Source organism: Chiroxiphia lanceolata, chromosome 4 (genome assembly GCF_009829145.1).
Source record: "Chiroxiphia lanceolata isolate bChiLan1 chromosome 4, bChiLan1.pri, whole genome shotgun sequence".
Taxonomy (NCBI): Eukaryota; Metazoa; Chordata; class Aves; order Passeriformes; family Pipridae; genus Chiroxiphia; species Chiroxiphia lanceolata.
The window spans coordinates 73,575,448-73,591,464 of NC_045640.1; the positions used below are offsets into that span (position 1 = coordinate 73,575,448).

The 16,017-nt window shown below is 49.8% G+C and overlaps 1 protein-coding gene across 1 annotated transcript in view; it reads right to left on the reverse strand.

The window, feature by feature from the left end:
• Window positions 1-4,850: 4,850 nt before the first annotated feature.
• The window catches only part of ALPK1 (alpha kinase 1), a 33,800-nt gene continuing 22,633 nt past the window's right edge, over window positions 4,851-16,017 (reverse strand). The window contains exons 5-16 of the mRNA XM_032686929.1: window positions 14,604-14,802; window positions 13,660-13,719; window positions 12,769-12,855; window positions 12,377-12,453; window positions 11,251-11,346; window positions 10,751-10,855; window positions 8,391-10,395; window positions 8,064-8,217; window positions 7,337-7,499; window positions 7,048-7,234; window positions 6,595-6,801; window positions 4,851-5,184 (exon numbers count right to left, since the gene is read on the reverse strand). Of these exons, the coding sequence (XP_032542820.1) occupies window positions 6,605-6,801; window positions 7,048-7,234; window positions 7,337-7,499; window positions 8,064-8,217; window positions 8,391-10,395; window positions 10,751-10,855; window positions 11,251-11,346; window positions 12,377-12,453; window positions 12,769-12,855; window positions 13,660-13,719; window positions 14,604-14,802 (3,330 nt within the window). The 3' untranslated portion in view covers window positions 4,851-5,184; window positions 6,595-6,604. The remainder of the gene's footprint in view (window positions 5,185-6,594; window positions 6,802-7,047; window positions 7,235-7,336; window positions 7,500-8,063; window positions 8,218-8,390; window positions 10,396-10,750; window positions 10,856-11,250; window positions 11,347-12,376; window positions 12,454-12,768; window positions 12,856-13,659; window positions 13,720-14,603; window positions 14,803-16,017) is intronic.

A 16,017-nucleotide genomic window follows, 5' to 3' on the forward strand; every position in this document is an offset into this window, starting at 1 on the left:
TTACAGCTGAAGAGCAAAGGGACCGTCCTTGTGATAAAATATAAATAAAAAGCTCTAATTTTCGTACCTTTGGGGCTGCTGCTTTTTCTGCTTTACGTGACAGCGACCGGGAATTACGGGATTGGGCCTGTCCTTGTCTCCGGTGAAACCAGGGTCTGGTGGGAGCTGATGCCACTTACAGCAGGTCCACGGGCAACAGCTGCTTCAGGAAACTGCAAAAACCCACATTGTATATGTATATGTACATATATTTTAAATATATATGTATATATAAGTTCAGTGAAAGTTTACTGATCATTTACCTTTGCCTCTTGGTACAGAAGATGCTGACAGCAAACGTGGGATGGATGGATGGATGGATGGATGGATGGATGGATGGTTGGATGGATGGATGGATGAATAGATAAACAGTTATCACGCTTCTTCAGGCCGAAGGATTTCACCGAGAAGGCCACAGGAAAGAAATGTTACTGAGGAAAAAATGACTGGGCTACGAAAGAGGAAGAATTCCCTTTCTCCGCCTCTCTGAGGGACGGGTGAATCCCAAGGCACTTGCACTTCCAGGGGGTTCTGTTCAGTGTGCACAGCACACGGCCAGGGATGTCACCATGGAGGGGGATGCTGGAGGCTGCCCAGGCCCGGGAGCACTTTGTGACTTCTGGGTACAAACACCTGGAAATCATTAAAAACCAGCAGAGGCGCCTGAATGTATTAATTAAATAAAATGCTCAGCACGCGAATCCCGCCCAGTGCCCTCCGGATCAAAACCTGGCCCTTGGAGCGACATCCGCGGGGGGGGGGGGGCAGGAGGGGAAGAGGGAAAAAAAGCCCAAAATGTGTGAAAAGAGAATTAGTGAAATTAGGTTAGGCCAATAAACCACGCAGGGGTCCCCCAGCCGCGCAGCCTCGGGCGAGCAGCGCTATCTAGCCTGATCTATTGTTTCCCCCCCTGGCAGGGGGGTTATTGTGTGATAAATAATTCTCTAAAAAAAAAAAAAAAAGAAAAAAAAAAGTGGGAGCATTTGCATAATCACCGCTTTGATGTGGCCAGCAAGATGAAGCTGTGTCCCCCCAAATCTGCCACGGGCCAGGAGGAACAAAACAAGAGGGAGCCTTTGACGGCGCTGGCGGTGTGTGGGGCAGCCCGTCGGGAGAGGGTTTTTCACTCTCACTCTCTTTTAACGACCCCTTTTACTGATTAAACTCCAGGAATGCCAAAAAGAAGCCGAGAGAGCCTCGCTCTCGCCCTCTCCGTCTTTTCTGGTCGGGTCTCATTGTCCTTCCCGGTTTCTCTCCCGCTTTTAAGAGGCGCTGGAGTAGGTGCCTTCAGCTCTTCAAAAGGCCAGGATGGATGGGATGCACTTCTCTCTCGGTGGTGGAACTGTGCAGGAGCAGGGGGAACATCCCGGCTGGCTCAGCACTGGGATGCTCCCTCCAGCTGTCCTCGGGGAGGGATGCTGCTTCTTGCCGGGTGCATCATCCTGGAGGGATTTTCCTCCATCCCAGGTATAGACAGGAGTATCCCCATCCTGCCGGGGCTGTGGCGATGGGAACCGCCGTGGGAAAAAGCACACGTCGCGTCGGAGGACGGAGGGGGGCTTCGGAGAGGGGTTTGGGGTGGGAGTCATGCCAGCCAAACCTTCCGTGCTCCCTGTGGAAGGCTGGGCTCAGCTGGAGATGCCCTTGGAAGAGACGGGCCCAAGGGGGGCAAGGCAGGGAGGGGGAGACAGGGCTGTGTTGGCAAAGGCTGAGCCAGAGAGGCTGGATTTGCCACCTAACCCAGTCAACCTCATCCCAGTTTTTCACTTGAATGTGGCCAAAAGCATCTATTTCCCTCTTTCTTCCATCTTAACTCGAGTTTATTCCTCTCTTTCCTTCTTTTTTTTCTCGTATTTCCCTCTTTTCTCTCAGAAGACTGGTTTTTGGAGGTCCCCAGAGCCAATTGCAGCCAACCTGGAAGCGGCCCAGGAGACGCAAGACGGGAACTCACCTCCTTGGATGACGAAACAAACCTGGGGGTGGTTTCCATGGCAGCCCCTCGCCCCCAGAACATGTGTTTATGATCCTTCTGTGTATTGTATTTTGGCATAAAAGCTCCTCCGCACTTTCAGGGCTGGAGGGGCAGCACGAAAGCCCCCGAGGGGGTTTTACAGCCCCTCCTTGGCATAAGAATAGTGCCGAGGAGCCAAAGCGGTCCCAGCCGCACCCCAAGGGCTGCCTCGCTCCTTTTCATGTCAGGCATCAATCTTTCCACGTAGTGCCATCATTAAAGAGTGTTCCCAACACAGCCCTCACGTGGCTGGCAGATCCCAAGCCCAGTTTTCCTAAAGCCTTATTCAGGTGCCTCAGGTTGGGCTTCACCCTTGTCCCGGATTATATGTGACTTTGGCCTGTGCGGCCCCAATTCCCATTCCCCACGGGCAAAAAAAAAAAATCTCAGTTATCTATTATACAGTCAATCCTCTGGGAGAAACAGAAATCCCAGTGGGAATTTTGTTGCAACCTGGTGTAGGTTCTTGTCTTACTACAAGGCTAAATCTTGTGTGTTATGGCCTGAGACACTCTTTTGCTCTGACAACGTAAGGATATCAGGATATCAGGATATTAGGATATCAGGATATTAGGATATCCTGCCTTCTGCCTACGATGCTGCAACAGCTGTGCAGGTCCAGCAAAATGCTGGCATCCTGTTCATCCCCGTGACCTCTTGTACAGAACTCAGATCAAGGAGAGGTAGAACTCTCGCGGTGCTCAGATTTAAAATAAAACCTTTAGAAATTGCCCAGAGAGAAAAGAAATCCTCAGAGGGTCACTTGGCTGCGGCCGGGAGGGAATAGGGACGGTGCTGGGGCGGCTGTGACACACAGCCACCCCCTTCCCCTTGCCCCCCCCTCCTCCTCCTTTTATTAAAAAAGCAGAGAGCCCGGCCCAAAGCTGACGGCATATTTACCTTCATGAGTTTTAAAAAAAGTTAATTACCGCTCGGAGCAAGTTGGTCGGGCTGTCCTGAGCTGTCTTTTATTAGCAGTCGCCTTCATTAATTTCCCTCGCTGGATTTGCTGCTAATAGCCTGCCTGGTCCTGGGCAGCACAAAGCAGCATCTGTGCCATTGAGCAGAAAAGCGGGAGTCAGGCAAAGGGGGGCACTGGGGGGGGGGGGGCGACGCCGTTTGCAAATCAGCCTCTATTAACGTGATGTCCTGCTCGGAGGGGACGGCAGCCCCGGTAGCCGGCACGGCAGTTTGGGCTCCGCTCGGCTGTTACCGAGGGAGGAAAGGCACCTGCTGCCTGCTGGGGGGGGGGACCCTGCCCTCATCCTGCGCCTCTGGGTGGTGGCTGTGCCATCCAGCCACCCCCTGGATGCGGGGGGGAAGAGGGATGCTGGACCTGCCTCTGCGGGATCTGCGCTCCCCCTCGGTGCCGTGGGTGCTCTGGTCCTCTGAGCAGCATCCGCCAATTACCAAATTATTAATAATAACTTGTTATCTTTGGATGAAAGATACGCTCTGCCTCAAAAACAGCTTGGCAGAGAAGTTTGGGATTAGGGAATGGGATTAAGTTCTGTTTGGAGGGGCACAGTGGGCAGGCTGGGAGGGGGCTGGAGGCATCACCGACTCACACGAGCTGGGGCAGCGGGAGGCTGCGGAGGCCAACAGCCCCATCTGCTCCCGCTCTGCCAAGGGACAGGGGAGATGATTTCATCCAAGTGGAAAAAAGGAGGGTGGCGTGTGGCGCTCCCAGGAGAGGGGTGAGAGCTGCACGCTGCTGCCAGTTTCCCTGCAGGGCCAGGGAGGGCACCTGGGTGCCGGTGCAGGGGCTTCCCTCGGGGTAGCAGGTGACAGCAGCAGTTACCAAGTTTGGTTTTTTTTTTTTTTTGCTTTGCTGCAAATATTCCCGCTCTGGTTAGCGGGAAGGAGATGCCGAGGAGGCTGGTGCTGCCGTGTCTTTCCAAGCAGAAGAGATCGGGCAGCGCGGGCTGCGGTTCTGCGCTCGCTGGCGTGAGGCTTTGCCCTCAGCCCCCATGAATAGCTGTGTCTGGTGAAGGAGCGGCGCCTAAATCCAGCAGCTGGGCCCCAGGGGCAGCTGATGCCGGGTTTATGGCAGCAGGGACGTGCTGCCTCGCGTGCAGGGGCTGCCTCACAGCTGGAGGGGTCACCTCCCGCCCGCTCCCCGCCGGCCGTAATGGCCTGGGATGCTGAGACTCACAGGGAGGCAAGCCTGGCTCTCAGCACTGTATTGTTGGGATAACTGAGGGGCTCCCTTTCCTCTGCGTCTTTTCTAAGAGAAATCCCCCAAAGTGCTCCGCAGAGTCACTAGTTACCGGCAAAGGAGTGAGGAGATCATTCTACCTGAGGTTTGCAGCCTCCGGTTGTTCCCTCGGTATCAAACGCACTAAACTTTCGTGCCTGAGCACGCAGCCAGCGAGACTCTCTGCCTTTCACATGAACACCTGCAGAAAGGCAAGTGGGAAAAACCTTTAAGCAAATCCCTTCCCCTGAAGGACAGGAAAGCGTGTCCCCACCTTGTTGAGGGCAGGACAGTTCTGTGCCTGACTTACTGCAGCACTTACACAGGGCGTAAACTCAAGTCCGAGAGTTTAGCTGAGAGGAGGAAATGTTCCATGTTTCCTCAAACTTGATGTCCCTACAGTTAATATTTCACTGTCTCAGCGTGACACAGTTCCACTCATATTGAACAGAGTGGCCCTCAGTGATCATACCAAGCACTTAGGTTGGAATCTGGAGTGTGTTATAATTCACCAAGCCCAAAAAACACCTTGGTAGCAAGTTACTTAATACAAACCATTCCATTTCTGACTAAAATTTCTAATTGAAAAAAAAAAATAAAAGAAGTATTCCCTAAGTGTCAGGTTAGTTCAAATTACTTTATTCTGAAACCAGAGAAAATAAAAAAGCAGCAATTTTTTTGGTCAGTAGCTCTAAGACGAAACTTCCAGCCAAAATATTAAATTCCCCATCATCAGAGTCAACTGTTTATTTCCCCCAATATTCCCATATTTATACCAGAAATATGAAACAATAATTTAAGCTCTGTGTGTTTGGGGCCACGTGTGTGTCCAAGTTCTTCAGGCAATGAGGTTTTGGGGCACATTAATCCATGATTTCCAATATCCAAGCCCCGGGTGAAGACAGAGTGCCTGATACCTCTGAAATTGTGCCCAAGCCTGTAAAGAGTGAGACAAGTAGAATATGATTCCACATATATTTTAACAGGGAACTGGACAGGCTGATCCTCAATATACCTGTGAACAGCCATAACTTTGGCTGAGAGGGCAAAAAGTCTCCTAAAACCAACACGAGAAATCAGCTGCTAAAAGCAAATATTAGGAAGAAGGCAAGGCATTAAAATTTCACGCGGATGGATTTTTTCGGGAGCACGTCTAAACGAATTTCCTTTTTCTCCCTTTGACCGGGAAGAAGCTGGAAAAGGCACGGCTTGTCAGGGGGCCCGAGGCTGCGTGCGCTGTTGGAGCAGACCCGGCGGGGCCGGCTGCTGGCAGCGTATTAGGACACTTTGTTCTGCAGAGATTGTCCGGGAGGTTTTGTTTCGGTTTTAATTGTCTCTATAGAGCAGGGAAAGCCTCTGCAGAGACGCTTTAACACAGCATCCCCGCCGCCCATTAATTCCCGGGATCTTGCTAACTAGCTTTGTTCGCCCCTCGGAGCCGGGCGCTCGCTGGCCGGAGCGCGGAGCTATGTTTGTCGCTTGGTTAAAGCCGGCATTTCCCCACTGCCGGGGACAAGGCCGGCCTTTATTGGCTGCGCAACAAGATAACGGGCTTAATCTTCCCGGTAACACGTGAGTTTTCATGTATCACTTTAATCTGCGAGACACTGGGGCCGAGTGTACCGTCACACGCCGATTTCGCTGCTGTGTGAGCCAGCGCCTGCCCGGCTCAATGATGGATTGTTCGCCGGCTCTTAACAACAGGCAAGATGGTGAATGCCCCGGGGTGACAGACAGTGTGCAATGGGAACGGCCACAAATCTGACGGCCCCGGTTCAAGTTCACCTGACAAAGCTGGAGCAGTCTGCGAGCAGCGCCCGAGAAAGGATTATTCACACTGGCATTATATTTTTGAATGCATTTTTCTCCCCGTGCAGCTGCGCAGCTCCCCAAGACTGAAGGTTTACGCACCATAATAAAGAGATTTAATTTTTTTTTTCCTTCTCGTGCTTCTCCCTCTTTACACCTAGTTCTAATCGGTTGGAGCAGGGCTGGGGCATCCTTCCAAACAACTCAGCACAAACATCACCTAGAAAACAATAGCACTGCTAAAACACCGGGACAAAAGCCTAAAAAAATCTCTGCTGGCTGCAGAAACAAAAGGGGGTGGTTTTGTTAAAGCCAAGTCTGTTGGGGACCCATCTTTTTTAGTGGAAGTTTGATGCTCCGTTCCCTTTCTCATCGGGAAAATCTCCCCCAGCCTTTGCGCTCGAGGGGGGGGGCAGCGGAACATCAGGGGGTTGGGGAGGGGGAAGAGGAGAGTGGGAAATGCAGGCAGCTTTTTGCTGCTCCCTGCTCCCTAAAGATGTGTATGTCAAAACAGTGTCCAGCTCTTGGTGTGACTGACCTGTGAGAGTCTATGCCAGCAGCTCCAGCGAGGGCCTTGTCAAAGACAGGCTGCGACAGATCTCGTTGCACTCCACGTGCTGGTCATTAAAGAAGTAATAAATTCCTCTCTTCCCAAAGTTGGAGCGGGAGACATCTCTGCTATTAAGAGAGTGAATCTGGGGGTCTGTGAGGTAGATGAGGCCCTTCCCGTTTCCTGTCACCCAGCCTGTGGAAAAAACGATACATTTTGGTGTCAAACATCACAGGCTTTGTGGTGTTGTACTCAGGGCTCTCTGCTTGGCGCGGCCCAAGCTCTGTCAGCGTCACCTCAGTGATTCCCAGTTTCCACCCGTGTCAGCAAAAGCTGAACCCTAAGAGGCACTTCCTGAATATTTAAGGCAATGAATATCCCAAAGACACCTGGGGGCTAAAGGTTGAGCCTGAAAGGCATGAGGTTCACTGTAATACACACCCTGCAGGTCCACGACGACGTCTGTTCCCCTGGAGAACTCGTAGCAGAAGTGGCCGTAAGCCAGACCGTACTCCGTGGCTTTGTACTCGTTCTTTACTACCTTGGTGTTGTTGGACAGCTTCACAAACTCCCCGAGGATGTAGGGCTCCACACTCACACACCCTTTTATAGTTCTGTCTTCCAGTATCTGAAACGAGACAGTCTCACTGCTGGTGGTTTCAAATCAAAATTGGCTCAAGGCACCCTTCCCACACCAGTTCCTTGGAATTGCTTAGAAAACAGCCCTTACCAGGAGTACCGCAGATGGGATATAAAAGATTTGGGTGGGGATCTTTTGCTCATACAGCCTCTTGTTGAACTCTGTCACGTAGTACTGGGCGGTCATTTGTCGCTCCACGTCACTGAAGTGATGGAGGAGCCCTTTTTCTTCTTTATACTCCTTCCCAACATACCTAAACAGAGGGAGAAGTGTTTGGAGAAGTGTCAGTTCTGTTTGTTGTGATACAGAACATCAGTGCAAAGCTTGGCTTGGCTGTTCAGAAGCAAATCCTACTGTGGGTGATACCTTTAAAGTGGTCACTAAATTTGGGTGTTTTTTTTTCTTTTGTATCTCATATAGGTGAAAAATCATCAATCTCGTGTTGGGATGGGGGTTTCATAACACTGGAAAGTTTAAACTCAACTGTTCTTGACTCTGAAGGGAGAGAGGTATTGATATACTGTTCTCAGCCCATAACAATTTATAGGTTACTTCTAATAATGATGCTTCTAGCTAATCATAAGAGTTTACTCTGCAATCAGCTGTTAGAAGACAACAGTGAAGTAGCTTTTCCTTCCCAGAAATTAAAAAGTAGGGTTACATGGACTGATGGGAAAGGTTGCCAAAATGCCCAAGGCATTTGGGAGACCCATAAAACACTCCTGATGCAGAAAATCTCACCAGAGAGTTTTTATTCATATTTACACAGAAGCAGCATAGATAAACATACTGGTTTGGAAATCTGTTTGGCCCATACCTTCCCAGGATTTCTTCTTGGTGCAGGAGGTGTATCCAGAAGGCACTTCTCTGCTTGCCTTCCTTTGCCACGTTCAGGTAGTCCCCGATGAACACGGCGGTCTCTTGGCCCATCCACAGGCCGGATTTCTTGGAGTATTTTAAAAGAAGAGCAGCTACAAAAAAGAAAACACCACAGGATCTTTATTGGTTCTGGAATGTAAACAGGCGACCAGACTCAAGTAATGGGGTGGAAGACAACAAAAAATTAAATCCTAATAAATGCTGACTAAAATATCATGTTAAAAGGCCCCCCCGAGGGGGTACCTGTTGCTGTGTGGGGACTTACAGTACGCTTTACGAAGCTCTTTGGTCCCAAAAATCCCAGTAGGCATCAGTCTCTGGACAAGCCAATTGTGTTCCACCCCTGCCAGAAGCTGCTTGTAATCGTCATCCCTCAGAAATCGAGCGTCCAGGATTTCTTCCTTCGTTCTCCCAGGTGTGAGGGCAAAACTTCCCCCTGGGGTCAGAAAAGGAACCTCAGGGAAACTCGTGGGCGTCTGTGCTGATTTGATCCATGAACTCAGAGATGAACTGGATTGTCTCCTGCTGCTCACCATGTCCTGAGACTTCTCCTCATCTCCTTCTGTAGTGGCACAGTCAAAGTGCTTGCTTACAGATATCTTGTCCTGTGAGGGCAAACCTGTTGGCACACTGGGAGCTGCTTGATGCTTTGGAGCGGATGCCGCAGGATAACTGTTTACTAAGTCTCCAACACTGAGGAAATCAAACTCTGTGTCATCAATCGTTTCTGCTTGGGTGTCAACCTCAGGCACTTGGCGGGGTCTGTCCCCCACCATGGCAGGTTTCCTCATCCAGTCACACACAGAGGAGTTGCTGCCTGGTTTGGGCTCAACGATCATTGACAGCGCAGATTTACCCCCGTTTTGGGGGGGATGTGTCTCACACGAGGGATCCTCTGTGCCTCCTGCCGGTTCTCCCGGGGGGACCCGCTCAAAGCGGCTGCCGCCTCCCTCCCTGCCACTGTCCTTGGTCCTGCAGCCCAGCTGTGCACAGGGGGAGGACTTCTCCTCCTCCAACCTGCTAGGAACAGAGTAAGAGCTGGAGAGGGAAGGAAATGCATCACTCGGGTCCTTTGCTTTCTTTTGTGGAGATCTCCTTCCACAGTGTCTTCCCTCCTGCAGTTCGTCTCCACAAAGAGACGCCTTCTCTACCCTCCTCCCAGCTCGAGGTGCACCTCCCTCCAAGGAAGGCTGAGGAGACCCCTCAAAGCTGTGGAGAGGCTCCCGAGGAGCGGGATTCCAGGCTCTGGGAGGCAACGGGCACAAGGATGTGGCTTGACCGTTTCCATCAGATTCTGTGGTGCAGCATCGCTCCTCTGCTGAGCCCTTCTCCTGCTGCTGCCCTTCCCTGGGGGACTCTCTGCTGTTGTTACAGTTTAGCTCCTCCCAGCTGGAAGAGTAACTGGATTTTGACAGCTTGCACCAAGAGCTCTCTGAAGTCGTGCTTTGACTCCTGTTTTGCCCTGCGCTGAAACCACCATTTTCATCATTTATTTCCATTCCTAAAGGCTCAGTCTCTTCTTCCAAGGAAATTTTCATCACACCAGAACAAATGTCTTGATTTCTCCAGCCACCAAGTCTCTCTGAGCTACTTCCTGCTGTTGGCAAGCTCAGGATTTTTGCAGCCCCTCTCTCATCCTGCAGTATTTCCTGAGTAGTACACGCAGTGTCCGTGGTTTTGGTCTCTGTCCTTAAGGTTGTGATACAAGGTCCCAGCTGGATTTCTCCCAGCATTTTACGAGCCCTGCAGGTGTTCTCAAACACTTGGCACACTGACAGGTGATGCTGGGAATGCCTGGCAAGGATCTTCTCAAAGCTGGTTTCCCTTTGCAGGGCAGGTTTTCCCACTGTGCCTTTATAACTGTCTGGGACATAAGACCTGGCATCGGAATTGGGGAAGCTTTCCACTCGCAGGCGCTTCTTCACCGATGTGATCAGGGACATGATCTCCTTGGCAAGCTTTCCTTTCTCCTCCTCTTCTGGGAACGAAGTGCTGTACGAATGCAGTATTCCCAAGGCTTCCCTGCACAGCTGACCCACCTCACGGAGCTCCCTGCTCTCCCCATGGAGCCACCGGTGCACGGTGGCGAGGCAGAAGGCAGCTTTGATAAAACTGTGGAGCTCCTGCTTGCTGGTGATGGGACTCTGGTCATTCTTGGTGAGGAGCCCGATCTCGAAGGATTCTTTGGCTTCAGACAAGTAGAACTCTCTCTTTTCCAGGGGACAGTCCTTGGAGTGACTGTAGGACAGCAAACACATCCCACGGATGTTCTGGGAGGGGATGAAAGAATGAAGGAATTAAAAATTTGAAGCAAACACTGGCTTTAACTCTCTGCTGCTGTGTTTCCTGGGGAGAATAATCTCCCTCTTTTTCCTTCAAAATAGAGCTGTAGTTGTAGGAGAAGCAGCATTCCCAGGGCTTGAAAGCCCATCCTCGCTCTGTGGACAGCCTTTCACCCTGGCTGGAGTTCAGAGCAACTCATACCACGGATAACCAATCACACCCACAACACAGACATGATACCTCGTGCGACTCAGCGTTTGAAAGCTGGGCTGGAGCCAAATTTACCAGCCAGGGCTCCTCCCCTGCACAAATCCCACTTCCAGAGTGAAGATGAACACTTACCACGGCCGTGAGGACAAACAGGGGGGTGTACTGGCTGTAGGCTGCTGCCAGCTTGCAGGCCTCAGCAGCGGATAACAAGCGGTGACCAGACTCTTGGAGGAAGCTCTAGTGAAAGGAAAGGAAAACATAAGGGGAAACCTCATGTCAAAGGCTTTATTTCCAAGGAGATGGGACCTGATAAGCAAGGACATCACATCTTAAACAACAGCCAGGTCTGTTTCCTCAGGAGCATTTTTGCTCAGGTTTACCATTAATATGTCACATTTTGACCCTATAATATTCTAGATATTACAGACATACACACTCCATAAAATACTCTCAGTGTTTTCTTTTTCCCATCTGGGTGCTAATGAACTTCTTCACTGGGAACAGTGGAAGTTTCTTCAGCCCTCTCAGCACAGGAGAGGAACTGGAGGGAGAACAAAGTGTGGGTGAATTTGGGACAACATTCAGACAACATCTGAAGAATCCGAACACCCCAATCCCAAACCAAGTCTCACCAGGTCTATGTCAGCACTGGTTTTAAAACGTGCATAATCCTGCTCATTCATGGAAGCAAAGATGTCTGCCATAAAACCCAAGGAAGTGGCAATTCCCTGAAAGAGAAATGGAAAATGATCAGAGTGGGTTTTCCCCCTGTATTTTGAATTTTATTGCTCTGAATAAAGCAGGTTCTGTGTAGAACATACCAGGAAAAAAAAAATACAACAAAGCAAACTAACAAGATCCAAAGATCCAAAGAGAAGCATTTCTAAGAAATTCAGAGATGTCATCTTGATAAGGTTTTATTAATTTCAATTTGCAGGAAGCGTAATCTGGAAGATGTGATGCCACCTAAGGGTCTGCCCAGCTAAATAGTTAAGAAAGCCAGGAAGTAACTGCGAGCTTCCCACAAAAATTCCCTACAGAACTTTTGCTCCCACTGAAATGGAGAACACAGAAATGTTCTGAGCTTGAGGTCAAGCTTTAAGGCATGGCAGAGGAGAGGTGACGAGGTCTGGGTTTGTGGTATATCTTGTGCTGGGGTCCAATTACAAAACCTCTTCAAGCCTCACCCCGGGACTTGCCAGGCTTAGGTGCACATTCCTGTTTAGCTACGGACACATGGTGCAACTGTTCCTTCATCTCCAGTGGGAAGATCAGTGCTGAAAAGCCTCTCAAAGGTGCTAAAGACAAACACAGTGGCTGCTGTGAGGTGTACAAGTCCTGCAGTGCCAGGGAAATCCATCACCTACCACAGATAGCGTAGAGCAGCTCAGGAAATAAACCTGGCTCGGACACTAGGAAAACTAGGGAAACAAAATTCATTTTAATCCTGTGGCTGCATTCTGGGATTAGCCTGTCCCTGCTGAAGGCACCTGTGACATTCTGGTTGATGGTTCCCTTTGGGTGATTCTGCTTAATGAGAACTGTTACTTCCATGCCCCTGCAGGACAAAAAGGTGTTGGTAGGTCCGTGCATGCATGCGGAAACAACGCGGAATACGGACTTTGTCCTGCCTGTTAACCCTGGCTGAGGTGTGTAATTGAGACACTATTGCTGAGGGGCTTGGCTGCAGCAAACAAAAGCTACTCTGGAATGATTATTGGATTGGCAAGCACATCCAGAGTGGAAAGGAAACGCTACCTTCTTATCTGGCTGAGGAAGTCTGAAGTATCCCACGAGCGAAGCCCAGATCAACTCTGCTGCCTCATACCACATCCCTGAAATGAATCAGAAAACAGTCACTGAGCAGATGGCAGCTAAGGATTTCCATAGGATAAAACCATACCATTTTGTCCTCATAAGAGACTTCAGCTCAACAGTCATGGAAGACTTTGGTGTTTCAAACCAGAAGCACAAAATTAACACTGTTCCCTCAAGTGTCAAACCCTGAATACAGAAGCCCATCACGCTGTTTTATGGACAGGAGGGGTTCAGCACAAGCCAAAGCTCTGATACATGTCCAAGGTAACATTTTAGAGGGAAAAAAACCACGGGGAAAACCTTGAGTGGATGTTTATAGAAAGGAGCCTCACCAAGCTTTTGCAGGATTTGCCCCCTGATCTGCAAGCAGACTGCCTGAACGAGGATCCGATCGCTTCCCTCAGAGTATCGCCAGGTACCTGCAGGAAGAGTGGGAAAACTCAGCAGAGAATGGAGAACGTTGCTGTCACTCTAAACCTCCAAGGGCAACCTAAATCCCAGCAGATTGCCGGGATTCTCCCTTTTTTTTGCATGGAGGCCCTTCTCGTATGAGCATCTCGGTTTCACATGAAAGAAAACCCCAGAACAGGCTTCCCAAATTTTCCAGGTTGTAGGGAAACCTGAATATACTGGCTAAATAATCCCTGAAATCTTAAGGAAATGGAGAACAGACACAACCCCCTAAAACAGCTTGTCTCAAAACCAGAACTAAATGATGATGATGTATGGCTGCCAAAATTATTGAATTCTCACTAAGTAGAAATACAATACATCCCTCCAGATCCAAGACATATGATCAGCAGTAGAGTCATGGGGCAGAAAGGAAAATAAAAAGTATAGAATAAAGTATTGATTTAGCCTGTAAGATCAGTGGGAACTGGGAGGAGAAGCATTATTCCAATAATCTGCATTTTTGAGGGGATAGAGTTGTCTTAGTTTTCCAGATCAGCTAATTGCTTGAAATGGGTCCACCTTTTAAACTTCCCCATCCAGAGTATTTTCCCACCCGTGTGAAGAAACACAAGGATGAGTTATGAAGGTTTCAAAACAAAGTTGTGTTTCCACATTTCAGCAAAGAGTGGTGAAGGAAAGAGAAGTGTGATCTAAGGAGTCATTAGTGGGGCTGGTCTGGCTGTATTTGGAGCTTGTGTAACTGTTAAAATTAGGATGAAAAATCCCACCAAAATAGCAAGTGTGAAACTGGAAAAGAAATCCATACGTACCTGTTGCTCCATTGTCATTAATCAGGCTGCTTAGGATATATTCAGCTTTTAAAAGTTTACCTGATTGAAAATTAAAGGGAAAAAAAGGACAGAAAATGAATATAAAAATGCATCATGAAGTGAACAAGAATATTCAGGAGATATCACCAGCACATAGATTTGCTGCTGTCAACAGTCAGAAGTGCACATGCCCTATGATCTGTAATATGTGGTCACACAGTGAGATGAAATTATGTATATATAAGTTAAATTTTACACGTTATGCATTCCTGGAAGAGTGCTGGGATTCCCAGCTCTTATTCCTCTCCCAGAAGAAAGTAGTCTAGCCTGCTCCCTTTAGCAGGATTGTGTCCCAAGGAAATGTGGGGTTTGGAAACCCATTTTGGTCTGACTGGGGAGTGACTTGACATCCCACCACGGAAAGTACAGCCACAGGAAGATGTGTTAAAAACCCTTCAGGTGTTGTCCATGTTATAGGAATGATGGAATTTTATTTTTTTATCCTGGAGGGGTTGCAAGCTGACTTGTCTGCGTAGTCAAGTGGTCCCACTGAAAAATAAAAAGCAGCTGGGACGGTGCAGAGAAAATGCCAGGGTTCCAATTTCCTTTTTTTTTCAAGGCCCTTGGTCGGGAGTACAGCAATTCAGATACCCCCGTTTGAAACCAGCAGGGAAGGTTTGTTAAGGAACAAAAGCTCCAATTAGTATTTTCCACACCCTTTCACAATTTTCTCTCCTGCTTTTGGCTCTGAAACCCTTTATACCGGCCCCCTTTGTGCTAGTGAGAGGAGCTGGGAGGGCTCGAGGGGGCCGGGAGCGGGAAGTGCGCTCGGAAAGATGGCACCGGGGGCCGTGACAATGTGATCCCGGCGAGGGATGAAGTGTCTCCTCCAGAGTCAAGTAGCTCCTAATTGGAGCCTCCCAAGGGAGGAAGAGGAGCGGTACCTGCGTTGACGGCGAGGCGAGCCTGGCGGATGAGCACCTGCGGGCTGACGGGAGCGCTGGGATGCAGCCGGTGCAGGCCCTTGGCGATCCGCAGGAGTTTGCCGGAGGCGTCGATCCAGTACAGGAACCGGTCGATGAGGAACACGACGGCACTGGCCGTGGCGCAGTCCCTGACCACGATGGAGGCCTTCAGATAAACCTGGGAAGAACACGGGAAGCCTCGGAGAAACTCCACCCCCGGGAGGCTTCAGTGAGCTGACTGTGGAAAACACTCAGCTTCGCTAACCCTATTCCTCACCGTGTTTTCGTTTTTAGGATAGGAAGGTGCCAGCTGTTTATTTTGCTTCGGCCGTAGGTATCATTCCTGATTTTTTTTCTTTCTGGGCCTTTCTAATTGTTTAATAACTAGAATCATAGAATCAGACGGGTTGGAAAGGACCTCTGAGATCATCAGGTCCAACCCTTGATCCACTACCACCACAGTTGCTAGACCATGGCACTAAGTGCCACGTCCAGCCTCATCTTAAAAACCCCCAGGGACGGAGAATCCACCACTTCCCTGGGCAGCCCATTCCAATGGCTGATTACCCTCTCTGGAAAGAATTTCTTTCTAATATCTAGCCTAAACCTCCCCTGGCACAGCTTAAGGCCATGCCCTCTTGTCCTACTGCTGGTTGCCTGGGAGAAGAGACCAACCCCCACCTGCCTACAACCTCCTCTCAGGTAGTTGTAGAGAGCCATGAGGTCTCCCCTGAGCCTTCTCTTCTCAAGGCTAAACAACCCCAGCTCCCTCAGCCTCTCCTCATTGGACTTGTGCTCCAGTCCCTTCACCAGCCTCGTTGCCCTCCTCTGGACCTGCTCCAGCACCTCAGCATCTTTCCTGAACTGAGGGGCCCAGAACCACATAGTTTGGTAGTCTGTTAATGAATTTAAGTCATGCCCAACACATTACTACCAGCAATAGCAACTTGTTTAAAAGGGGGCTGTGAGACTGGGAAGTCTGGAACTGGTCACTACAGCCATTGTCCCAGACAGAGCTCAAGCCTTTGTCCACCACAAACAGGCAAACAGGCCAGGAATCCCATATTTTTCCCTGCAGGCCCTCTTAAATGACTACTAAGTCTCTATGAACTCTCCTGGATTCCCACAGTGGCTGAGCCATCACAGTGACACGAGGAACAGTGGGAATTCCTGAGGTGCACGCTGTTCAGAGGCCAGCAAAGGCAGCCACGAGGACACGCAGCTTCACTGTGGCTGCAGAAGTTCACATGCACCTGGGGATATTTACCAAACACCATCCCCTTCCCATGGTGGGCTGGGACTGGTATTCCTGCCTGGCGGGGCAAGGAGGTGCTGCACACGCTGACATCCAGGCAATTACTTTTCCAGACGCTGCCAAGACATCTTTGTCCAA